The 25,125-nt window shown below is 53.4% G+C and overlaps 1 protein-coding gene across 14 annotated transcripts in view; it reads left to right on the forward strand.

Moving 5' to 3' along the window:
- Positions 1-1,437: 1,437 nt before the first annotated feature.
- Positions 1,438-25,125, forward strand: part of MYO18A (myosin XVIIIA) — a 102,566-nt gene continuing 78,878 nt past the window's right edge. For 11 of the 14 annotated variants that reach the window (XM_053892992.1, XM_053892994.1, XM_053892997.1 and 8 more), the window contains exons 1-2: positions 1,438-1,553; positions 14,158-15,236. In XM_053892992.1, the coding sequence (XP_053748967.1) occupies positions 14,238-15,236 (999 nt within the window). In that variant the 5' untranslated portion in view covers positions 1,438-1,553; positions 14,158-14,237. Of the gene's footprint in view, positions 1,554-3,634; positions 3,748-3,923; positions 4,042-5,309; positions 5,334-14,157; positions 15,237-25,125 lie in introns of those variants that run through there. The other 3 variants (XM_053892982.1, XM_053892981.1, XM_053892983.1) reach the window with 3 other exon arrangements.

The raw sequence follows: 25,125 nt of genomic DNA on the forward strand, positions 1-25,125 counted from the left end.
TGTAAATCGCCCAGGGTAACACAGCTAGGACTTGACAGGGATTTGAATTCAGGTAACCTGACTCCAGAGTCCATGCACTCAGTCGCTATCTATAATAATAGTCTCTTGTCATAGGTTTGTTGTGAGGAATGGAGAGTGTGTGTATCACATAGTAGGTGCTCAGGAAGCGGTAGTGATAGTATTGTCCAACCCAGCCTCCAAGGTTTCACTCAATGTCATGTCCTCATCCTAGGGATGTCACTGTCTCATCCTAGGGATGACAGTGTGGTGTACCCTCCTGCAGTCACAGCTCACTTCTGTGGGAGTTCCCTGGAAAGAGGTTCTATGTCTGATTTCTCAGTGTCCCCCGGAGTGCCTAGGGCTGCACCTGGCGCTCAGCAGCCTCTCAATAAAAATTTGTTTAATCGAGTTTGGGTGGCACACTATTCCTCTATCCAAAATGTACATCCTGGGTGTGGTCTATTCCTCAGGATCTCCCAGCTCTTACTCACCTCTTTGCTCCTGAGCCCCCTTGCTCTAACCTTCCCTGATCTGTCAGCTTCCGCCCCCTCTGTCTGCAGAAATTCTTGGTTGGGCTAACTGTGGAGGCAGCTGCTCTTGTCTGCTACACCCTTCTTCCCGCACCATGCAGTCAGTTTCTTCCACATTCTGGGGTATCCCACTCCAGTATGCACACTGCCTGTAGAAGCATCCACCTCTCCATCTCCAAACTCAAGATATAGCACCTACCTTGGAAGACTGGTCTCTAAACACCTCTGACCTCTCCCAGGACACCTATAATCCTTTCCTGGGTAAACATCTCACTGGATGAGGACATGACAGGACCTGTAAACCAAGAAGCTTCTGAAAGGTGTTAATCTTATTAGCATCGTTGGATTCCTTTGGGGACTGAGTGATCACCGCTGAGGGCTGCGTCTCCTGGGCCCCGGTACACCCCTCAGGCAGCTGCACTTGAGGCAGGGCTCTCTCAGACCAAGCTACCACCCTGGGGAGTACATTCCGCGAGTGCCACCCTGGACATGCGGGCAGTGTCTGCTTCGGCCTAAGCCATCTGGCACCATCGAGCAGCGCCCTATGTCTGCCCCTGCAGAGCCACCCTGGGAAGATGTGACCAGCAAGACTCGAATGCGTCCTCCGCACAGCACTGCCCTGGGCAGCACCCTCTCGGACACAGCCAGCGCGCGGAGTCCAGTGCCGGCCTTGGAAGGAACCTGTTCTATACATGCGGGCACGGTGCCTGCCCTGGGCGTGCCCAGCGGCCTCCGGCGCCCAGCGCAGACGGGAGCTCCAGGCCTCTCGGACGCGGGCAGAAGGCTCCCAGAGCAGCGCCCCGTGCCCGCATGGCCCGTTCTGGAGGCGCGCCCAGGCGCTGCCAGGAAGGCCGGGCGTTTATCCCCGGAGCCGCCAGCAGGGAGCTCCCTTTCGGCTCTGCTCGCGCGGCCGCGGGGGGCGGCGCTGCGCTGCGCCGCGCTGCGCTCCAGCCCGGACCGGGCCGGGGCCGCTGGATGCCGCGTCTCCGCTTCTGCTGCCTGCCGGGCGGGCTCCGGCGGCCGGTGAGCGCGGGGCGGCGGGGGCGGCCGCTCGGGGGCTGCCCGGGCCGGGTGGGGCGGCGGGGCGGGCTCGGGCCGGGAAGGCGGGCGGGCGGCGGGGCCCGCCGGCTCCTCCTCCCCCACTGTCCCCTGGAAGCGGCGGCCCGGACTCCCGGCTCCGGTCCCCGGCCGCGCCGCGGAGCTGGGCGCCCAGGAATGGGGGCCGACAAGGAGGGGCGGGGAGGGGAGCTCCGGCCCCTTGTGCCAGCTCGGGAGCGCGCGGAGGCAGGGCAGGGTGGCCCTCGGTTTAGGGGGATTGAGGGCTGAGGGGAGCCCAGGTGGCCCCGGGCTGCGGGGTGGAGGCTGCAGCCTCCGGGATAGGGGGCTTCTCGGGGCCAGGCCCAGGCCCCCCCCCCCCTCCCCCCCAGGCCGACCGACCGACCGACCGAGCGAGGCTCCGAGGAAGGCAGCGGGGAAGGCGAGCACCTCCACCGAACCCTTTATCCCTCCCAGCGGCCTTCACCCTTTCACTGCCAGGCCGACAGCGGGCTCCTCTCAAAGGAGCAGCTGCTAGACAGCTGGCAAAACAATGGAGACCCCGCTTCCCCAGGCCCCCTCCCCTTGGGACAGAAGACGGAGGGTGAGTGAATGGTAGGCTTTGGAGATTAGGGAGTGCTGCCTGTCCCCTGTGACTGGCTGCTCACCTCACCTTTCCCTGCAAAGGGGTGGGGTGTGTGTGGGAAGGTCGGACAGCCTGCCCCAGGCCTCTGGGAGAGACTGCCCTGACGCCCCGCCCTGCTAACCTGTCATGCCAGTTGTCTCGCCAATGGGGAGGCGAGGTGGTAAGGTTAGCTGCTCCACACCCCTGTGGTGGGGGTGGTGGGGGGTGGGGGTGCGGCTTGGTACCAAGCATGGTGAGGAGTGGGTCATGTTCCTGGCTGAGATAAGGCCTGCAGGGACATAGCACACATTGGGGCTTTGTTGGGGGCAGGGAGGGGGGATGGGGATGTCACCCTGTTGCAAGGCACATGTGTCCTGCTGATTAGTTGGAAAGGCTCCAGCCAGAATGGACGGGGTGGGGGGGGGGCATAGGGGGGGGGGAGGCAGACGGTGTATTTTTTAAGGGTACTGCTTTTGCCTACTCAGCCAACCGGGCATGTATTTGGCAATGTCCTCTTGGTTTGTGTTTGTGCAGAGAGGTTGGGGACAATGCTTCTTGGGAGGAGCTCTCCTGCCTGGAGCCTTCCTGCCCTCTGACGGACTCCCAAAATTATGGAATTGGGTTCCCTCCCCCCCTTCACCTGGCCAGTGATTCAGGCTCGTTTGTGTGGGCTCATTTGTCTTTTGGAGTACCTGGCATGTCTGTTGCTGAGGAGGCCTTGTAATTCCCCATAAGGAGAGTGAACTGCCCGAAGTGTGTATGCAGTGGGTCCATGCTGGAAGGGAGGGAAGGTCAACCAGACAGTTAAGAGCAAGATCACCTTTCCATGTTCTTACCAGTTCTGGAGCCCTTTCTTGGGCAGGTCGGTTTCCTGTTGGCATGGCAATGGGCCAGGCCTTGTCTAACTTTCCCCACCCTTTTGGTTCAGAGGCTACTTTCTATTTGGGGATATTGAAAGTTGCTCTCCTGAGGTCTCTGGCTTCCTGACAGACCTCACTGGCTCTTTGTCAATGGCCTGCCACCTCCTCAGCTTCCCCTCTGTCCTTTTGTGATGAGGGCTTTCCAGGAAACATCCTCCTGGTTGCTGGACATGACTAATTATAGATAGCCTCGGGTGGAGGTGTGCTTGTTCCTTTGGGGTTGGGGACATTGGAGTTGGGGCCTCATATTCCAGGAAGACCATGGGGGAAGCTATTGTGTTGGAGGGTTAGGGAAATGAGAAGGATCACAGGTGGGGGTGGAGGGGGGAGTGTGGGAGGGATAGAATGAGTGCTGGTGGTCACTTCCTTTGGAAGCTTTGAACTTTGAACACTTGACCTGGTGCCTGGCAGCTCTGAGTATCTAGTTTGTTTACTCTCTGCGGGCCTGGCTCAGGTGCCAGGGTGTGTGCCTAAGGGCTTCCTCCGGTGCCCCTGGCTCTCCTCAGAAGCCCTCATGTGGATTGTGCCCCTCCTGCCTCCTGCCTGGTGCCTCCACCTCATTCCCTGGGAGTCTGGGTAGCCAGCCTGTTGCCTGGAGCCCCCCTCACCGGCCTAGCTTGAGGCTGCTCATTAAAGGGTGCGTGTGTCTTCAGAAATCGGGCCTGAAATGTGCGGGGTCCCCCAGAGGCAGGTACCTGAAGCTGGACTGGGTGGGGCAGCACTGGGGCTAGTGTGAAAGGGAGAATCCACCCTACTCGGGTGGAGCAGGGAGTTAGTTGCTGGAACTCAGGAAGCCCTGATCCGGACTTGGTGTGTCACAGGTCTCCAGAGCAGCACGGCTGCTCTTGCTCCTTCTAAACCAGACGTCTGTCCCCAGCCAGAACCCCCCTCACCTGAAGTGGACGCCACAGACGGGAACTAGATCATCCATGTGAGCCGGGTCCTGTTGGTGGCTCTGGGCCCCCGGCCTTGTCCCAGGCCTCTCCCGGGTGTGGTGGGGAAAGGGGAGGGGCTCTGACCTGGTGTAGTTTAAAGTTTCAAGGGTATGGGAGGGCCCAGCCCACCCTGTGCTATGATTAACAGGTTCCCCCAGGACTCGGGCTGGGGGCTTGAAGTTCTACTTTGGGTCAGGCCCTGGGTACTTTAAGATCTGCTCACTGTATCCCATCCCACCCCCCACCCCCCCCCCCCCATCAGCATTTTCTGAGGTAGCCTGAATTAGAGAGTGTTGTTGGGAGCCGGATTGGGAGGGGTGGGGAGCAGAACTGGAAAGCCTCCACTCCTCTCCCCACCTCACTGTCCTTGAGGTGGGAGTGGTGCGGCTTGTCAATTATCCATATTCCCTTGATGTTTCAAAGAGCCTATAGTCAGGCAGCAGTTTAAACTGAGGGCTGAGGGTTTTACAAGGCCCTTGGCCCTTTCTCTCTGCCAGGTACTTTACCATCGCTTACAGGGGATTATTTTTATTATCCTCTGATATTCAGAGATGTTGGATGATGGGCTCAAGGTCACACAGCAGTTCAGAGGCAGAGCAGGATTTAGAACCTGCAATTTGTAGTTGAACAGAATACCTCTCCCGGCAAAGGCAAGGGCTCCCGGCCAAGTCTGAACTCTCAGGCCCATGGAGATTTTATAGTTGAAATAGCTGAGGCCTAGAGAGGGACGGGACTTGCTGAAGGTCACACAGAAATGGGGGGGGGGGTGGTTAGCGGAGTCTAGCGCCCAGCGGACTGCGGCAAACCCCTCCTGGGGCTGAGGAGGTGCACCTGGAAGATCAGCTGGGGACCTGGCCGCGGTCCTGGCACCTCTCCCGCGTCGTTCCTCCCGGGGCCTGCGGGATCGCTGCGTTCCAGGGGAGACGGTATCTCGGCGGGAGGCGCCGCGGGGCTGCGGCTGCACCGGCCGGCTGCCTGGAAGTGCTGAGCGCCGCGGGTTCCAAGGGAGCCGGAGCCGGCGGGCGGTTGGGCCGGCCGGCTGGCTGATGTCATGTGAGAAGCGTGCAGTCGGAGCGAGCACACCTGGAGCTAGATAAGCTCCGTGTGACCTGGTCTTGAGTCACGGGGCGCTGCGGAGCTCTAAGCAGGACTGGCTGGGAGAGAGGCTCGGGCAGTGGCGGCGAAGGCGACAGGCGTCCCTCTGCGCCGCTCGGCTGGGGCCCCGGCCGGGACGGGACCGGCCAGGTGCTGCTGTTCGAGTCCTGCCTGGTCGCTTTTGCAAACCTTGGTATGGACTGGCGCCGAGAAAGGCCTCTGGGCTGTAGGAAACGGCCGCTTAGGGAGGTCAGAGGCCAAGGGAGAGAGGCCAGCTCTCTTGGGAAAGTATTTCCTTTGTATTTATTTATGAGTGTGGTCTGGGAGTGGGGTGGGGAGGACTGACCCTTTTAAGTGTCCACCCACAGCAGCCAAGTCTGGGCGCCTTGTCTTGGGATTCTAACGTTATAGTTTCCATTTCCTGGGGCTTCTATTTTGCCAGCTGCAGGGTGACCCATTTAAATATGTCCCCACTTAAAGCCACAAGACACTAGTGAGATCTATTTTAACCAAGTCCCCCAAGTCACTGAAACTTTCCTAAGGCATGAGATGGCAAGCCTTGAACTTACAGTTGCGAACTTGGTTTACAGCCTAAATGCTAAGTGGATTGTCAAACCTTCCTTTTTTTTTCTTTCTAATCTTTTAAAATCACAAAAGTAACATATGCTGGGAAAGGCTATTAGCTAAAAAGCTAAAGTGTTACTACCCCTGTTTGCCTGTACTTCATGGAGAAAACCACAGACAAAATCTTGTAATGGATATTTTCAGGCATTTTTTTTAAAGCTTGTTATATATATCTTATATATAACATATTTATCACATATGCACATATTATTTATTTATATTTACATGCAATATCATGTTTCATAAATATAATTTTACATAAATATTAAAAAATTTTTTCTGTAGGAAATAAAGAGCATATAGAAAAGTAGAAGAAATATTATGCATAATCCCACTATCCAAAGCCCCTAGGCCTAGGGGCACCTGAGTGGCTCAGTTGGTTAAGCGACCGCCTTCGGCCCAGGTCATGCTTTCATGGTTCATGAGTTCAAGCCCCCCATCAGGCTCTGTGCTGACAGCTCAGAGCCTGGAGCCTGCTTTGGACTCTGTGTCTCCCTCTCTCTCTGCCTCTGTCTCTCTCTCTCAAAAAAGAAACACTGAAAAAAAAAAAAAATAATGAAATAAAGCCCCTAGGCCTAGATACACACACACATACACCCCTACCAGCTAAATATTCTCATTGTAAAAAATTAAAACAATATAGATGAAACACAAAGCCATTGACTCTTCTAAAATCTGTCTCTTTCCCAGAGCATACATTTTTCTATGCGTTTGCAAATATTGCACATACATAATCTCCATGAATATATATGCACACATATACATAGTTTTTAAAATTTTAGTAAAAATTATATGGCAACTTGAGTTTTTCGCTTAATATAGAATAGAATCTTTCTAGGTTAGTATATACAAATCTTCATTCTTTAAAAAAAATTTTTTTTAATGTTTATTTTTTATTTTTGAGAGAGAGCCCAAGTAGGGGAGAGGCCGAGAGAGAAAGGGAGACAGCATCTGAAGCAGGCTCCAGGCTGTCAGCACAGATCCCTATGCGAGGCTCGAACCCATGAACCATGAGATCATGAGTTGAGCTGAAGTCGGATGTTTAACTGACTGAATTACCTAGGCGCCCCTTCATTCTTTTTAACTGTCCAGTTCTATAATCTTGCTATTTCCCTAGTGATATGATCTTTGTATTGACAGAATTTTGAATTACAAACAATGATGCAAAGATCAGCCATGTTTATTGTGTGGACATATCTGTAGATGTCCTATATGTAGAATTGCCCAGTCTAGGAATATGTACATTTAAATATTTTCATAGATACCACCAACTTGCCCTTATACCAATTTATACTCCCAACAACACATAGCAGATACCCTGCTTCCTATCTTCTATTAGATTGATGTTATTAATGATGGTAGTTTTTACTAACCTGATAAGTGGACAATAGCATGTCTCTGTTTCATTTCATGTGTCTGTGATATGACTGAGGCTGAATACCTGTTTGTGTTTGTTGGCCTTTCATATTTCTGCATCTATGAATTGCTTGCGTTTTGTCTTCGGCAGTAGCTACATGGGGCCTCTGGACTCGAGCCAGTGTGATCCAGCCTGGCCGTGTGCTCATTGGATTGCCTTCACTTCTTTGGGCTTTACTTTCCACATACAAAGATTCTGTCCAGGGGCGCGTGAGTGGCTCAGTTGGTTAAGCGTCGGACTTTGGCTTAGGTCATAATCTCCTGGTTTGTAAGGTCAAGTCCTACATTGGGCTCTGCACTGATAGCATGGAGCCTGCTTGGGATTCTCTCTCTCCCTCTCTCCCTGCCCTTACCCTGCTCATGCATGCATCCTTTCTCTTTCAAAATAAATAAATAAACTTTAAAAACTTAAAAAAAAAGGTTCTGTCTGGCACTAAGATTTTATGTTTAGACTTATTTTAGTCACACTTGGGCTGATAGTCATTTCTGTACTTTATTATTCTGTCTACTGTCCCATTTAGATGATAAGAATGTGCCTTGCTATGATTGGGTACCATTCTTGAGGGCTTACCCTGGGCTAGGTGTTATATGGAGGGCTTATATACCAATTTCATTTAGTCCCCAGGCCTTATGTGGTAGGTACTATTATTTAACAATTTTTTTAATGTTTATTTATTTTTGAGAGAGAGAGCATGCGAGCGCAAGCAGGGGAGGGGGAGAGAGAGAGGGAAACACAGAATCCAAAACAGGCTCCAGGCTCTGAGCGGTCAGCACAGAGCCCAACACGGGGCTCGAGCCCACCAACCGTGAGATCATGACCTGAGCCGAAGTTGGATGCTCAACCAACTGGAGCCACCCAGGCACCCCTGTTATTGTACTCTTATTATCTCCATTTACAAATGGGAAAACAGAGGCACAGAGGCACTAAGTGACTTTCCCAGGATTGCATAGCTATTACCTCAGAATTGGTCCCACGTTTGCTGCCTGACATCTGAAGCCTAAGCTCTTTCTTAGTTTCATTTCTCTTGCATTTAGTAGGTACTTGATAGATATGGATTGTCCCCAACATTTTATCACAATTTAGAAAAGTTAAAGAATTTTACTGTGAATACCCCTCCCACTTCCTAGTTTCTACAATTTACACTTTACTGTCCTCACTTTATCACATATTTATCCCTTGATCCATCCATCAAACCGTCTTACATCTTGGATACATCTCAAAAAAAATTCCAGACATCAGTATACCTTGCCCCAAATACTTCAGTGTATGTATCATTAACTAGACTTCAGTATATGTTTCCAGTTCTTTTTTTGAGTGCCTGTTTCACATAATGAAATGCACAAACCTCGTGTGCACTGTTTGATAACTGCTGACACATGTATACATCTGTCAGCCCAAATCCCTATCAAGGTAATGTAACATGAACATCACTCCAGAAAGTTCCCTCATGCCCTTTCTCAGGCAATGGCTACTCCTATCCGCCTCCCCACCTTCCAGAGGTAATCACGGTTCTGATTTTTTTTCACCACAGGTTAGTTCTGTCTATACATATCTTCCTTGGCTGACAGTGGGTTTACCTCCTGATAAACCCATTGTAAATTGAAAATATCATAACTCAAAAATGCATTTAATACGCCTAACTTGCCAAACGTCATAGGTTAGCCTAGCCTACCTTAATTGTGCTCAGAACATTAATATTAGCCTACAGTGGGGCAAAATCATCTAGCACAAAGCCTATTTTATAATAAAGTGTTGAATATTTCATGTAAATGATTGCACACTGTACTGAAAGTGAAAAACAGGATGGTTGGGGCGCCTGGGTGGCTCAGTTAAGTGTCCAACTCCTGATTTTGGCTCAGGTCATGATCTCACGGTTTGTGGGTTCGAGCCCCATATCTGGCTCTGTGCTGACAGTGCAGAGCCTGCTGGGGATTCTCCTGCTCTCTCTGTCCCTCCCCTGCTTGCACGCTCACTATTTCTCTCTCAAAATAAATAAACTTAAAAAAAAAAAAAAAAACCCACTATGATTGCATGGGTACAGAATGGCTATAAGCACATCGGCTGTTTACCCTTGTGATTGTGTGGCCGACCAGTACCACTGCCTGGCATCACAAGAGAGCATCCTACTGCATATTGCTAGGTCAGGAGAAGACCCAAATCCAAAATTCGAAGTATAATTTTTACTGAATGCCTATCACTTTCATATGTGCATATTGTAAAGTTGAAAAATTGTAAATCGAACCATTGTGAGTCAGGGACCATCTCTATGTACTGTATGAGCCTCACCAGTATGTACTCTTATGTCAAAGCCTTCTTTTACTGTCACTTGACATAGTATTTTTGGGATTCATCCCTGTTGTATCAGTAGTTGCTTTCTCTTTTTATTGCTGAGTAGTATTCCATTGTGTGAATATGTAAACTGTTTCCCCTGTTGATGAACTGCAAGATGCATATTTGAGTTGAAGGGTCCTTGCCCTTAAAATGCTTTCTGTCTTAAAGTGATAAGGCAGCCGAGTTGAGTCAGTCGATTGTACTTTGCTTTGATCGGGTTAGTAGTAGGGTCAAGATGATATGGGCACATACCCTAATTTTTATATATACCTTTCCTCCACTTAAAATTAGGAAAGGGCTCCTGGAGTAGGATGAGGGGAGAAAGACAGAGAAGGAGGTCAGCAAACTCTAAGGTTACCTTCACTGGAGAGGGTAAGAGACCAAGGGGAGGCGGGTAGAAACTGCAGCCCAGAGTGAAGAGTGGGAAGATCCTGATGTCATTGCTGCTGGAGACTTTGAACCTGAGGGTGGAAGATGGTGAAAAGTGCAAGGTCCACAGGAAGGTGACAGAGCCCAGGTCTCTGGAGACGTGAGCTCTGAGGAGCATAGGAGCGGCTGCACTGTAGGTTTGACCCGGACAGGGAGGTTGCAGGTAGCCCCAGACAGGCTTGGAGGGATGACAGTGGGGAAGGGGTACCTTGTGAGCTGTGTGCCTAACAGTGGCAGGACAGGGATGATGAGGGAAGGGCTGAAGTGGACTCAGTCTCCAAAGGCTCCAGGGTTGGGATGAGAGGAGTAACTTTGGCAGAAGGTTAATGAACAACCTGTGTCCACAAGAGACTTAGATATTTGGAATTTTTGAGCGACAAGAGACCAAATCATCCAGTCCAACCTTGAGCAAAGTGACAGGCTCAAGGTCCCCTAGCGATTTGTTGGCGGATCCAGGCCTAGATACCAGGTCTGCTAACGTTCCTGGCCAGCGCTCTCTCCTGTGCTACTGCTGTGACGGTGTGTGTGGTTCCTGCCTGTCACAATCGCAGCGAGGAGCAAGCTTTTGCCAAGACACGGATTTACATTAAATTACTTCTCAGGGACCTTTCCAGCCCGAAGGTTCTAGAATTCTGGGACCTGTTTTCTGTTGGTACTACACAGGTGTCTGGCTCCCAGCAAAGAGCCAGGGTTGGGGAAGGATAGCAGAGTAAGAACTGAAGACCAAAAGGAGTGTCTTGGGGGGAGAGCATTGTAGGCATTGGGTTCTGCGTGGTTGGGCTGAGGCTGAGGCCAAGATATTCATTTGTGTCCTTCTAGTCCCCAGGGTGGGTTTCTTTCTTCATTTCCCACACAGGTACCCCTGGAGCCATCTTCTTCTTCTTCTTCTTCTTTATTTTTTTTTAAGGTTTATTTTTGAGAGAGACAGAGACAGAGTGCGAACAGGGGAGGGGCTGAGAGAGAGAGAGAGAGAGAGAGAGAGAGAGAGACGCACACAGAATCTGAAGCAGGCTCCAGGCTCCAAGCTGTCAGCACAGAGCCAGATGTGGGGCTCGAACTCATAAACTGTGAGATCATAACCTGAGCTGAAGTCAGACGCTCAACCAACTGAGCCACCCAGGCGCTCCTGGAGCCATTTTCTAAATCATCCTTTTAAAGGGCACCTGGGTGGCTCAGTCGGTTAAGCATCCAACTTAGGTCATGATCTAAGGCTCAGGTAATGATCTCACGGTTCGTGAGTTCAAGCCCCACATCGGGCTCTGTGCTGACAGCTCAGAGCCTGGAGCCTGCTTCGGATTCTGTGTCTCCCTCTCTCTCTGTTCCTCCCCTGCTCACACTCTGCCTCTCTCCTTCTCAAAAATAAATAAACATTAAGAATTTTTTTAAATTTTTTAATTTTTATTAAAAAAAATTTTTTTTTAATGTTTTTATTTATTTTTGAAGGAGAGAGAGAGGGAGACACAGAATTTGAAGCAGGCTCCAGGCTCTGAGCTGTCAGCACAGAGCCCGACGCGGGGCTCAAACTCACAAACCGTGAGACCATGACCTGAGCCGAAGTCGGATGCTTAACCGACTGAGCCACACAGGCGCCCCCACCCCCACCCCCAATTTTTTTTAATCAGCCTTTTAAGACAGTGCAGGAAGTGATGGGTGAAGGGTAAGGTGGGCAGTGACCAGCCGAAGATCCCACGTCTTGGTATATGGTATGTCTGTGCCACACTCCATCAGTGTTGAGGAGGAGAGAGACTCCCCGTGTCAAAATAGAGCCCATAAGAGAGGATGCCTGCTGTCAGGTACTCCCCCATCCCAGATCAGTCTAGACTCCGCAGGACAAGTTTGCCCCTGGCTTTGCACTTCTTGGGCCCTAGATTTCCTGTCTTCCTATTTCCAGGTACTGTGCATGGAGCATTTCGAACCAAAAGGTTCAGAAGGAGCTTTGTCTTACTAGGTAGAAACAGGTCAGAGGGGGAAACGGTGCCTGTTAGATCCACAGGGAGCTAGTAACTGGGCCAGATTCCCCATCACTTTGGATATGCTCTACAATTAAAGATTTCTGTAGAATTGTGCTGCCCAGTTCAATAGCCACTAGCTGTTGAATACTTGAAATGTAGTTAGTCTGAAGTGAGATGTGCTTTAAGTATGACATTCACACTGGATTTTGAAGACTTAATATGGAAAAAAGAATGTAAAATATCTCAATATTTTTCTTTTTAAATTTTTAAAAAATGTTTATTTTTTAGAGAGAGAGAGAGAGAGAGACAGAGCATGAACATGGGAGGGACAGAGAGAGGGAGACACAGAATCTGAAGCAGACACAGAATCTGAGCTGTCAGCACAGAGCCCGATGTAGGGCACAAGCTCACGAACCGTGAAATCATGACCTGAGCTGAAGTTGGACACCTAACTGACTGAACCACCCAGGCGCCCCTCAATATTTTTCAGAAAGATCACATGTTGAGACGACAGTGTTTTGAATATAGCTACATTAAAGTATATCATTAAAGTTAATTTCACCTGTTTCTTTTTACCTTTTTTAATGTGGCTGCTAGACAATTTTATTTTATTTATTTATTTATTTTGAGAGAGGGAGAGGGAGAGGGAGGGGGGGGGGAGAGAGAGAGAGAGAGAGAGAGAGAGAGAGAGAGAGAGAATCCCAAGCAGGCTCCACACTGTCAGTGCAGAGCCCAATGAGGGGCCCATGAGATCATAACCTGAACTGAAACCAAGTGTTGGACACTTCACCGACTGAGCCACCCAGGCACCCGAGACCATTTTAAATTACATATATGACTTGAATTATATTTCTGTGAAGAGTACTGCTGTAGGAAGAATACGCTGATCTCGCAGGAACCTATGGGTCAGGGTGCTGGACGTTGGAGGAAGCAATTAGCCAATGCACCAGGACCCTTGGGAGTTCCTGGCCTGAAGTCATCCTTGGCATTGTACCTGGGCTAGGGATCCCTCACCATGGGATGGGGGAGCCTGGAGGGCCTTGCTTGATTGTGGCAGTGGGGTACACGGACAGGACGGGCCTCCCCAGGTCTTGCAGAAGGTCCTTGCTGGAAGGAGTGAGCTTGTCAGTCCCGTGTCTAGAACTCAGAGGGGGAGGCCTTCACGGAGAGAGAAAAAAATTGCATTTAATTTCTAATTAGGCGGTATGGCCTATTTCTCCTTCTTGTTTGCTGCTGGTTAGAACTTGTCCCCTGGCTTGCAACTCCACCCCCACCAGGTTTTGCTCAGTCCTGTCCCCAGTCAGGTGGGCATAGGGGCAGAAGGCTGGCATCGTAGGCACAGGTGCCCTGGAGCTGGCATTCTCTCTCAGGCTGCCACAACTTTCTTCCCCAGGCTATATTTAGTTGTTGGTCTGGGGAAAAGGATATGAGTTTTTCAGGATCCTGTTTATCCAGCAGACCCACCCCCACCTCTCAGCTGTCTGTCCTCGGCTCAGTGTGGAACTTCCCCTACCCTCCCTACTTCACTTTGGGCGCCAAGGACCTAGAGAGAAAACAATATTTGCCATGGGATCCCACCACTGCCACTCACTGGCTGTGTGACAACTAACAACATACTTAATTTTCTGAGCCCTGTTTTCTCATTTGTAAAGTAGAGATAATGATCCCTCCCGTGCAGGGATGCTGTGAGGTTCGAGTGAGGTAATGCGTATAAAGTGCCCGGCAAGTGGTAGCCATCAAATCGGGGTGGGTTCTTTGAGGTCTTCTGTCAGGCGGTGGCTAAGGCTGCTTCCGTGGGGATCACAGGCTTAGGAAAGAGCCAAATAGCATGTGATGTCTGCTGCTTTACTGGGCTATTGGCTCTGGGGAGGTGATGGCCTTTGTGTTTGATTCTTCAGTCGGGTACCAGGTTAGCTTGATGGCGCCCTCTTGCCAGGAGGTCACATCTCCCAGACGCCACCTCTGTGCACACCTATCAGGGATTAAAGGCAATGACAGACTTTGGAGTCTGGGCTTTTACAACCCTATCTGAACCTCAAGTTTCCTTATTTGTGAAATGGGGGTAATCACAGACCTTCCTGGAGCAGTGTTATGACGACTGGCTTAACAGAGACGGTATTGTATAAAACAGAGCACCTGGCACTTAGGGAGCTAGCTCTCAGCGACCACGAGCTGTGCTCATTAGTTGGCCTGGTCTGCACTGGAGACACAGGAAGAGGCTCCTCTCAAATAACCTCTTTCTCTCTCTCTGTTTCTGTTTGCAGCAGCGAGGCGGGGTACCAGGGCCCTGTGCTAAGCACCCGTAATCCCCCAGGGGTGCCACCCCCAAAAGCTGTACCCCACCATGTTTAACCTAATGAAGAAAGACAAGGACAAAGATGGCGGGCGGAAGGAGAAGAAGGAGAAGAAGGAGAAGAAGGAGCGGATGTCGGCGGCAGAGCTGCGGAGCCTGGAGGAGATGAGCCTGCGTCGTGGCTTCTTCAATCTGAACCGTTCCTCCAAGCGTGAGTCCAAGACCCGCCTGGAAATCTCCAACCCCATCCCCATCAAGGTGGCCAGTGGCTCCGACCTGCACCTGACCGACATTGACTCTGACAGCAACAGGGGCAGCGTCATCCTGGACTCGGGCCACCTAAGCACCGCCAGCTCCAGCGATGACCTCAAGGGTGAGGAAGGCAGCTTCCGCGGCTCTGTGCTGCAGCGGGCGGCCAAGTTTGGCTCCCTGGCCAAGCAGAACTCACAGATGATTGTCAAACGCTTCTCCTTCTCCCAGCGGAGTCGGGATGAGAGTGCCTCAGAAACCTCCACCCCTTCCGAGCACTCTGCAGCCCCGTCCCCGCAGGTGGAGGCGAGGACTCTAGAGGGACAGCTGGTGCAGCATCCCAGCGCAGGCATCCCTCGGCCAGGGCCCCGGTCCCGAGTGCCTGAGCTGGTGACTAAAAGGTTCCCGGCTGACCTGCGCTTGCCCCCCGTGGTGCACCTGCCACCGCCTGCCCTCCGGGAGCTGGAGCTGCAGCGACGGCCCACTGGAGACTTCGGCTTCTCCCTGCGCCGCACAACCATGCTGGATCGGGGCCCCGAGGGCCAGGTCTACCGGAGGGTGGTTCACTTTGCTGAGCCCGGTGCGGGCACCAAGGACCTGGCCCTGGGGTTGGTGCCGGGTGATCGTCTGGTGGAGATTAATGGGCACAACGTGGAGAGCAAGTCCAGGGACGAGATCGTGGAGATGATCCGGCAGTCCGGGGACAGTGTGCGGCTCAAGGTGCAACCCATTCCGGAGCTCAGTGAGCTGAGCCGGAGCTGGCTGCGGAGTGGCGAGGGACCCCGCAGGGAGCCAGCCGATGTGAGTGTCCCCGTGGGCAGCTGCGGGGGAGCAGGGATTTGGAAGTGTGCTTGGGTGGATGACTGGGGTACTCGGGAGTTGAAGTCACGCCACTCCTTGGCCCGAGGGACAACTTACCTGGCCCGCAGGGAGGAGCGACCTTAGCAGGGGCTGGTGCACAGTGATACAAACTTCTTGATGCGAGGGTTCGGGGTTTGGGCACTATGTTTCCTGAGCCCTAAATTGGGGTGTGGAGGGTAACACGTGCCACTTCAGATGAGAGACAGTCCGGACTACTTGTCCAGCCCGGTATCTGGAGTAAAACGTAGGATTTCCATGTTATTTAGATACTAGACTTGAAAGAAAAAGACGGATTATTTCAAATCAGGGCTGTCGTGGAACTTCTGGGATGTGCAGCTGTTTTGCTAGCTCTTGGGTAAGATGATTTCAGACCTCCTCTTGCCCTTGAGTGAGGAGTTGAACAGGAGGTAATGTTGCAGCGATAAGCAGGGGCCAGATCATGGAGGACCTTGCAAGTCATGATAAGAATTTAGATTTTATCCCAGTGAAATGGGACCATTGTAGGGTTTGAAGCGAGGTTGGGGGGAGTGACTGGACCTGGATTTATAAAGATCACCTGGGCTCCAAGAGTCTTTACTACCTCTCCTGGAAGAAGAAAACACCCTGGAGATGCAACAGGTATCAAGCCTGCAGAAATAGTATGACCTGACTATCCGTGAGACCCCACTCAAAACAGCAGTGGAAGGGGTGACATAGGAGTAGAAGAGATTTAGATTATATGTATGAACGGGTCTCCAGGGGGACAGCGATCTCTAAGCCCAGGGGTCTTTTGACTCCACCTATAGCGTGGCTACCTATCAGTTTGGAATGTTCCACTTAGAGACAGCACATGAGGACAAGCTGGCCTCTGGCCATCCCTGCCTCCCAGCTGTCAGGTTTTCGGACTGCCCAGCTCTGGCGCCTGCAGCCTGACCAGTACACAGGCTGGCCGGGACCTCTTTCGGCACTAAGTGACCAACCAGATGTGTCCAAGTCGGAAGTGGGAGGAAATGCAAAGGAAGCAGGCAGAGTCCTGGTCCTAGCTTTCTCTCATGGAGGGGAAGTGGATGCTCAGATGGCCTGGGGGGCCTGGGAGCTGCAGGGTCAGAGTCTGGCAGGAAGCCCTGGAACTGGGTTCCGGACCTTCCTTTACTCGGGGCCTGGTGGAGGTCAGGCAGTTTTGCTAGTCAGGAAGGGGTAGTGCATGGGAGGGAGGCTGTCGTGGGATCCGCGGAAGGACCTGGCCTCGTTTATTCCGGAAACTCACAGCGAGCACCTACTGTGTGTTAGCCACCAGACTAGACTGAGCTCAGGGAACCACAGTGTAAAGGGAGTGGTCTTTATCTTAGAACCAAAGCCCATACTATGTTGCCATGCCTGTCTACTTTCTCCCAGGCTAACATTGCTTTTAACAGATGGAATTTTCTTCTTAAAGAATGAGTCCCCTAGGGGATTGTTGCCAGCTCCCTGCTGAACCACAGCACAGGCCTTTGTGGGGCCCTGGGCCTGGCATCCCAGATGCTGTTTAGTCTTCTCTTTATAGCCTAGGGATCCTCTTGGCATCTCGTATTTCTAGGCTACTCTCCCTTCCCAGCTTGCTGCTGCTCCCCCCATTCCTGGGGAAGTGGATGGTTTAGCTTTGGAGACCCTGGTACATTCCACACTACAGCTGGTATCCCCGAGTCCCTGGCTTGCTCTGGCCCCCGTGGGGCAAGGGCAGAAGTGCCCAGAGGACTTCCACAGAGCATGCTACCCTCACGAGTCTCCCAAGAGCCATCTGAGAGAACAGCGAGAAGCCTAGAGCTGAGGAAGCTCCCCAGCCCCCAGCTTCCCCTGCCTGGCAGGTGGCAGGGACTCCTGCCCCAGCAGAGAGGAGCAGAGTGAGCCCAGCATCCTGGCTTCCTGGGACAGGCCTGGAGTGGGTCTGTAGTGGCTGCAGTTATCATCCTCCATCTCCTCGTCTTCCTCCCACTCCCACTCCGGCTCCGGCTCCTTTCCTTGGCAGCAGTTCTAAGCTCACTTCCATGCCAAGAAGAGTCTTCCCATTTCCTCTGGGCTCCCAGGCGGGGCACCCTGACAACTCTGGCCCCACGAGGACACAGCTCCTGGCGGCCACCCTGCCCGTCAGGTCATCCATCAACTGTGTCCACACTGCCTGTCCCCAGGGAGCTCTGAGGGAGCTGGCCGGCCATCTGTTCTCTTTCTGCTACACAGATGGAGACCAGGCCTCATGGCTCCTCTCCGTGGCCTGTTCAGAAGGCCCCAGGGAGAGACAGCCCCTCGGGTTTCCTTCTCACATGATGTGTGTCCGGAGTGCTTGGCTCACACCTCCATGTGTCCCTGTAGCTGCTAGCAAGGTTCCACCGGGAGTAGGGGTGAGCCACTGTAGTGGGATAGACATGGGGCCTGATGGAAATCACTCAGCAGGCCTGGGAGGAGCAGTTCTTTTCCGCCCTCCATTCTTCCACTCACCTATCTATTAAATAAACATTTGTTGAGCACCAACTGTGGGCCAGATCCTGGGATCCAGTGGTGACAGCACATAGTCCCAGCCCTAAGGAACTCATAGTCTGGTGGGAGAGATGGTCAAGTAACAGATGACAATGCCATTTGAGAGGCCCCCCAACAGGGGCCAGTACGGGGCCCTAGGGAGCCCTGCACAGAAGAGGGACTTTAAGTACAGCCTTGGGAGTGATCACCGGGAAAGCTGACATCCAGGTGGGAGATGGATGCTGGAGAGGCAGGTGGAAGTGGAAGGCCGTAAGAGACACGTGCCAAGACCTTGAGGCTGGAGAGAGAATGACGCATTTGGGGGATAAGGCTGGGGGGACATTGCATGGGGGAATGAGTATTGAGAGAAGTGGCAGAGGAGGCAAGCAGGGGACAGGTCACGAAGGCCCTTGTGAGCCAGCCTAAGGAATGTGAACTTCAACTAGAGGACAAGAAGCAGCTCACTCAGGGAGTGATAGGAACAGATCTTAGAAAATCTCTCTGGCCGCTCATGAAGAATGCTTCTGGGTGTAGCAAGGGCAGCCATGGGGAAAACAGCAAAGGCCCTGTCGTCATCTTAGTAGAATGAATGGAGGCCTGCGCTTGGGGAGAAGCAGGGGCGATGGAGAGAGAGATCAGACGTGAGCAACTGAGGGACTGTGTAGTCTTGGTGACCGACCAGTGTGGGGGATGGAGGAGAAGAGGGGTCGAGTGGGATGCATCTTTGGAGGAAGATGCTAAGTTCTTTCCTTGGCTTCTCAGGGAAAGTGTTTTGGGCCATCTGGTTTGGGATCAGTTACTCTTAAATTGTCTAAAGGCGAAGCGTTCCCTGAGTCTGGTGTTGGTACAAATGAGGATCTTAAAACCCCAGTTGGATCAACATTCCTTTCTCCTCTTCCATGAATCTGAGTGGGAAAGTCAAGGGCCCACTGAGAAGGAAGAGAGCCTGGGAGAGAGGAGAGCCAGCCCCTTCTGTTTGTATCCTTGTGGGCCCATCGCAGGGAGCAGGAGTGTAGGATGTTTCTGCTAAGCTCAGAAAAGCCCAGCTGGCTAAACCCTGGCTAATGTGGTTGCCCCCCCCCCCACCCCCCACCACCAAGGGGCTAGCCTGCAGGGGACCCCTACCCAGAAAGCACTACTTCCCTGAGCTTCGAAGATGTGGTGGGAGGGGAGAGGTGTGGATGTAAAAGAAGGCTCCCACCCCTTCCCAGTCAGGTCTACCTCCCTGGGCTCTATGTAGCTCTCAGGCATTTACTGGAGATCTGTGATTCAGTTTCTTCTTGCTTTGGACGGTGGGGTTTGTACTCAAAGACTACAGGGCTGTGAGGTTCCTTAAAAAGGTTGTCGTGTCTGTGTAAACCATCTGCTTATGTAGAGTTGTGTAAACCACATTTGTGGACTTCAGCAGATAGTGAACGCTTAGGAAGATTGGTACCTTTCCCTCTGTCCAAGCTCCAAAGCCATCCAGGGAAGGTAATTTTGCAGTTTCCTTAATTAACCCATCCTAGTGCTTTCCCATCTGTGCTCCCGGTAAGGTTTTCTTTCCAACGGGAACTCATGACGCTTTTGTCCAGACTCTGTCCCTGTGGCCCTGTCCTCAAAGACAGCCAGCTGCAGGAAGCGCTGGGATGCCGGGTGCTCAGGCCTGCAGATGGGACATCGGTGGCCTGGCAGGAGACTGGCCGGTCAGGGTTGCCCACATCTGGGAGAAGGGCAGGGGCCCCTTTGCCAGGAAGCCCTAGACCCCTGGGCAAAAGCTATATGACCCTCACCAACCTTGTCTCCAGGACCCTGGTTGGGTGGTGGCGGTGGGGGCGGGGGGCGGTACCCGCAGGAGTGGGGATTGCAGGATTTCAAGGTGAGACTGAAAAGTCTGCTGTTCCAGGTCTGCCAGGCCAGCTTCTGAGCAATGGGCTTTCCCAGAGGCTTCTGGTGGTGGAGGTGCTGGGTGCTGCCCGGGCTCAGTGTTCTAGAATTGCTCTCTCCCTAATGTTACTCCAAATGATCCCCAGAGATGTTTTTGTTTTTTGCTGGTTCGTTTTAAACAGAAAACTCTTATTTCATTTGGTGCCAAAGCTTCAGGTACTTCTGACATCGGAGTCTCACCATGTGAGAGCTCTGGCTGGAGGCCTCAGAGTAGAACTCAGACTGAGTTCTTTTGATAATGAGGCGGCCAGTGGGAAGGTGTCCAGGGCATGTGAACTCGTGAGTGAAAGGTCTTTAGGAGCATTTGGGGGGTTACCTATCCTGGATTAGTGGGGTGCATGGGACCAGCAGCACCGGGTGGTGGACTAGGTCATTTCCATTCCGCTAGGTCTCCCTTCTCTGTCCTCAGAGGCACGTTCTGCCCTCTTCCCCGTGAGCTGCTAGACAGACTGCAGCCCCAGAGTGCCCTGGCCACCCAGCCCGTGGGTGGTGGGCACAGTGCCCAGGCCACATTGAACTGGGTGTGGGCACATGTCATGGTCATCTGTTGTTTTCGCAGGCACCGCTTGGAGCCCTGGGGGGGTGGGGGGGGGGTGGGGGGGGCAGGGCCTTGACTTGAGGTGGTCTGCACCAGTCCCTTCTGGCCCTGGCCAGAGCCCCTGTGCCCGCCCCCCCCCACTGGTACCCCTGGCCACCCTGTCCGCAGCTCCCTTCTCATCTCTTATTTACATTGAAATGGTTCTGGAAAATACCAGATACGCAAACACCCAGACTAGGGGTGGGTGAGGAGTGGGGTGAAGGGGGGTGTGTGGCGGGTGGGAACACAAGTATTTTAAAAATGCTGCAGATCTCTACAGCGTTTCCCAGAAACCACAAGCACGCGGTCCGCCTGCCAGCAGCGCTCCCGCCACCCCGCCACGCTCAGCCGCTGGGTTCTCCTCACTGTGGCCCGAGGTGGAGAGCAGCGTCGGTGGGGGTGGGGGCCGGGGACCCAGCCAGGGAGGGGGCTGCCTGGCGCCTCCATTGTCAGTCTGGGGCAGTGGGTACGCTGCGCCAGGCGGCCAGCAGCGCTGGGGGCGCCCGCCGTGCCAGGCAGGCGCTGCGAAGGCGTGGAATCTTCCTGGCTGCCCCCCTCCCACTGTGCACTTTGGGGTGGGGGGGGTCGGTGGGTAGCCAAGCCCAGAGTCCCCTCGTGGTGTTTGGCAGCAGCTTCTGTTCTGTTAAATACAGGGGACAGTGTCAGCAAAGCTTTTTTTTTTTTTTTTCAGTTGTTGGCTCCCGTTTGGTTGGGAAACTGTTTCCTCAGACCTGGGTCACCACTCTGGCTGCCTTCGTCTCCCGCCATCGGTTTCTCAGAATCGGGAAGTGACATGCTTCCCTGGCACTCGCAGCCCGGCCGCTTTGCAGACTCTGGCATAGGGAGGAGTGTAGGGTGTTTGTCCCGCGTCCTGGGTGGCTCCCAGGACGGCGCCCAGGGAGCGCATGCATGCTCCCTGAGTGGCATCTAGTTGATCTGGTAAAGGTTCTGCTGAGCAGAAATGCCTTGAGGGGAGAGCATGAGAGAGAATAGCCAGGATGAGGGTCGTGGCTGGCGTTAGGACTGTTCTAGCTGCTTTACATATATTAACTCATTTAACGTTCCCAACACCCCTTTGAGATAGATATTATGATAATCTTTATTTCATACATGAGGATACCCGATTACGCAGAGGTTAAGGATAAGTACATTGCCTAAGGTTCCAAGGCTGTTGACTTGTGAGGAGTTGAACTTAGGGCATCGGCTCCTTGCACCTCACTGGTGTGCTGTCCGGGGCAGAGGAACGCAACATCTGGATATAAATCCATTGCCCGGCCCAGGCCTGCGTCCTTCTGATTCCTGCGGCCCCTGTAGACGTCTCCTCCAGAAGGGAAGGGGAAGTGAAGAGCGACTGGCCATTCTTGCTCTCGCTCTGTGGATGGTGAGCTGAAGGAGGGGGTGACTGTCCCTCTGTCTCTGCAGAGGATTAGCCTGAGGAAGAGAGCCCGAGTGGCAGCAGGTGGGATTTAATCTGGTGGGAGCTGGGAGAGGTACTAGAAAGCGCGGCTGCATCTGTCCCAGCAGTATTTGGCTGTGGTCCCTTGGAGGAGGGGCAGGGGCACCCTTTGCCCCTTACGCATCTCCCCTGTTAGACCCTGGGGGATAGGGATGGTGCCCCTCGCCTGTTTGGCCCTTACTGATGCTAGTACTGACCTCTGCGATACTCGGGATGGCAGGGTCCCCAGAGTGTCACCTCTGACCAAGAACAGGTCCTCTTCTGTCGCATACGGGCTGCACGCTGTTGTTTCCTGGTGTGCACTGTGGGGGGGTCGGGGGAGGCGAGGAGCATGGCCTGGCAGAAGGCCTAGCGGGTAGTAGGTGTGCAGCTTGGCTTCTTCCATTGAGTCCTGCTGTTCCTTATGTCGATAAGACTTTTCCTTGCCCACCCTCACGCCCTCATACACATCGGCCCCAGTTTGAATGTCGCTTCCTTAGGGGAGCCTTCCTTGACCTTCTCAGATGTCACGTCCGCACCCTGGCACCACCGCATCCTTCTCCTTCATAACATTCACCAAGATTGCGATTAATGGGTTATCTTATGTCTCCAGTGCTGGAGACCTTCAGTGATATTTGTTGGATATTTGCTGAAGGAAAGAAGATGGTTGTCTGGCCAGGAAGTGGTTTCCCATTCTCTCTGCATTTACCGCAGTTTTGGTTTCTAGAACCCTTCCCCCAACTAGCGTTGGTGTTGCGTCTGCAGTACGTCACCATGTTCTACCCGCTACCTTTACTCCCGACTCAGTTTCTTGTGGGCGTCTCAGCATCTCCCGCAGGAATGGAGGAGAGATGGGCTCTGGGCGGCCAGGAGCAGGAGCCTAGGGAAGGGGCTCTGGGAGGAGGGTCACGGGACGGCCTGTCTCCTGGCCCCCCACTGGTATCTTTGGGAAGGCACCAGGCTTGGGTGAGAAGCAGATTTGGGGGCGTACGGAGTCACTCAGTGCCCAGCCCAGGGGACCTTGGAGAAATGTGCTTGTCTTACTGGCTGCAGGTCTCTGAGGAGGTAGGATGTGGCCCAGCAGGGATCAAGGCTTCCTCTTTCCTACTGCTGCTTGCCCTGCGCTGCCTGCGTGCTGGAATGTCAGCAGGCTGGGAATTTTCACAGCAAGGATTTTTCCCAGTCAGAGCAACAGATTCCAGCTGGAGCCTGGGGACAGCTCCGCATGGGCAGGGGCTGCCACAGAGGGCCAGGGTGCGTGCTGGGGCACCCCAACGGCTCCCCTGTTGGGGCCTGGGCCTCATTCCCATCCTCCATGAGAAATGCAAACATCTGTCTCTCCTATGGGTCCGGCGGAACCTGAGCTGTGGAGCTCAGGAGAAGCAGTGGGAGGCCTTGGGGACCAGAAACTCCCCCTCAGTGAGGAGAGAACGTGGCTGGCCATATCCCACAAGCCTCACTTCCTCCAGCCGGTGAGTCAGGAAGGGGAGCCGCCTCGGATTCCATCTTCAGGTGGGGCCGTGGGCTGCCAAACCCAGGTTCTCTGGCCTGTGGGGACCTACCAGCCTTGGTAGGAGGTAACACTGCTGGCTTTGTCACCCTCATCTGTCCCCCTTTCCCTGGGCCGCATAATGCCTCCAGGACCTGGTTCCCTCTCTTAGCGACCCTTCCGGCCTCTGTGCCCCTTGCCCTCTGATCTCAGTTCTACCGGCCCCTCCCTTCCACTCCCATTTCTGCAAGGAGCTGACTCACTTCCTCTCTCCCTCCCCAGCTACTCTCACCGCCAGGCCCTATGGCGCGCAGGGTACCCACAGGGAGGGGAGATTTCTCACAGGGCACCTCTGGGCTCTTTTTCCTGGCAGTAAGACTGAGGCCACCCCTGGCTCTGGGCAGAAGAGGGCTGGGGGGGTGAGGGTACATGGCTCTGGGCTGTAGGAAGGCCAGATGCAAATGGCCTTGGAGCCTTGACACAATCACGGTGGGATGTCAGGAAGCCTTGAAGGGCACCTGCTCCGTGTCACCCTGTGGGCTTGGTTCTATAGAAGAAAAAGCCTGAAGATGTCATCCCTGTGATCAGGAAGCCTGTGCTTTCTCTAGAACAGAAGACATCTGCAAAAAGATAGATCTCAGCCCGGGGTGGCATGGGCTAGTGGCCAAGCAGTGAGAGCACTGTCAGGCAGGATGATACGGTCATGACTCTCTGTGACACCCAGTTTCATGGCCAGCCCCATCGCATCATGGGGAAGGTATCTGGAGATTCCAGGGCCAGGGTGAGGAGAAGAATCTGATACTGTCTCCCTGCTGGTTCTCCCTGCCGGGAGCCTGCCTCCTGCCTCTCCTGGACCCTGCCTTCTCGAAGATATGTGGACCGGCCTGGTTGTGGGATTGATTGCAGAAGCCGGCAGCAGAACAGCAGAAGGTTTCCTGCCTGAGTGGCTGGCATCTCCTAGCTTGGCCTCCTTGGAGCTATCCAGGCTGTGGAAGCCGGTGCGCCTGGCACTGCGGGCACTGGGGACGCAGCCTGTGCTGGGCCTGGCACAGCCTCGGATCCTCCCCTGCGGGTGGCCTAGATTACCTAAAGAACACAAGCACAGGGTAAGGTCGAGTCCCTAATCACTTGGCCATGCATCAAGTTCAATAGAGGCCAAAGGGAAACTGGGCCTCCCTCCTGAGAAGCCTGTGGCCCTGTCATGGGCTGTCTTCCTAGAATCAAGTGACCGGCAACATTCCTGTTCCCCTTAGCACTTGGCTTTGCCTGGCAAAGAAGCCCGCAATGATCCTGATTCTGGCCTCAGGATTTCTGGACAATGACAGGTGTTTCATATTTAGATGAGGTTGAGGGTGACAGGCTGGAATGAGGCCTAGGTGTGGCGAAGGTGAAGGGCACCAGCCTGACCACCCCATCCCAAATAGTCTCACCCTTGCTGGTGGGAGGTGAACCGCCCCACACAGGCACGCGGATGCCTGTCTGTTGCTCCTCTTCCAGCCCTTCTTTATTGTTCCTCGCCACCACCCATCGCTACTTGGCCTTGACCTGTGGAGCAGAACCAGGCTTTGTGACAGAACACCTCGTTGGGAAATGGCTTGGGATACACACGCACGCACGCACACACACTCGCTCACACACACTGTAAAGTTCAGTCCAGGTATCTTTTTCTTTCAGACTCTTCCAAAGCATTTCTACCGTCAGCCTCCAGGCCTTGTAACCTGCCTTCACCTTCTCTGTCCAGACCAGAGGACTTGGTCTCTGGGGCAGGGGAAGGCAGAGTTTTCTGGCTTCTGTCAGGGCCCTGGGTTCCCCTCCCAGCCCTTGTGTCTTTCTTAGCACGCTGGTTTTCAGGTCTCTCCTCTGTGCCTCTGAAAGAGGAACCCGTTCTATCAAGCGTCCCCTGTTCTCCCTCCCTACTCATTCTCTTCAAAAT

Source organism: Panthera pardus, unplaced genomic scaffold (genome assembly GCF_024362965.1).
Source record: "Panthera pardus isolate Hobbes unplaced genomic scaffold, ASM2436296v1 HiC_scaffold_3, whole genome shotgun sequence".
Lineage (NCBI taxonomy): Eukaryota > Metazoa > Chordata > Mammalia > Carnivora > Felidae > Panthera > Panthera pardus.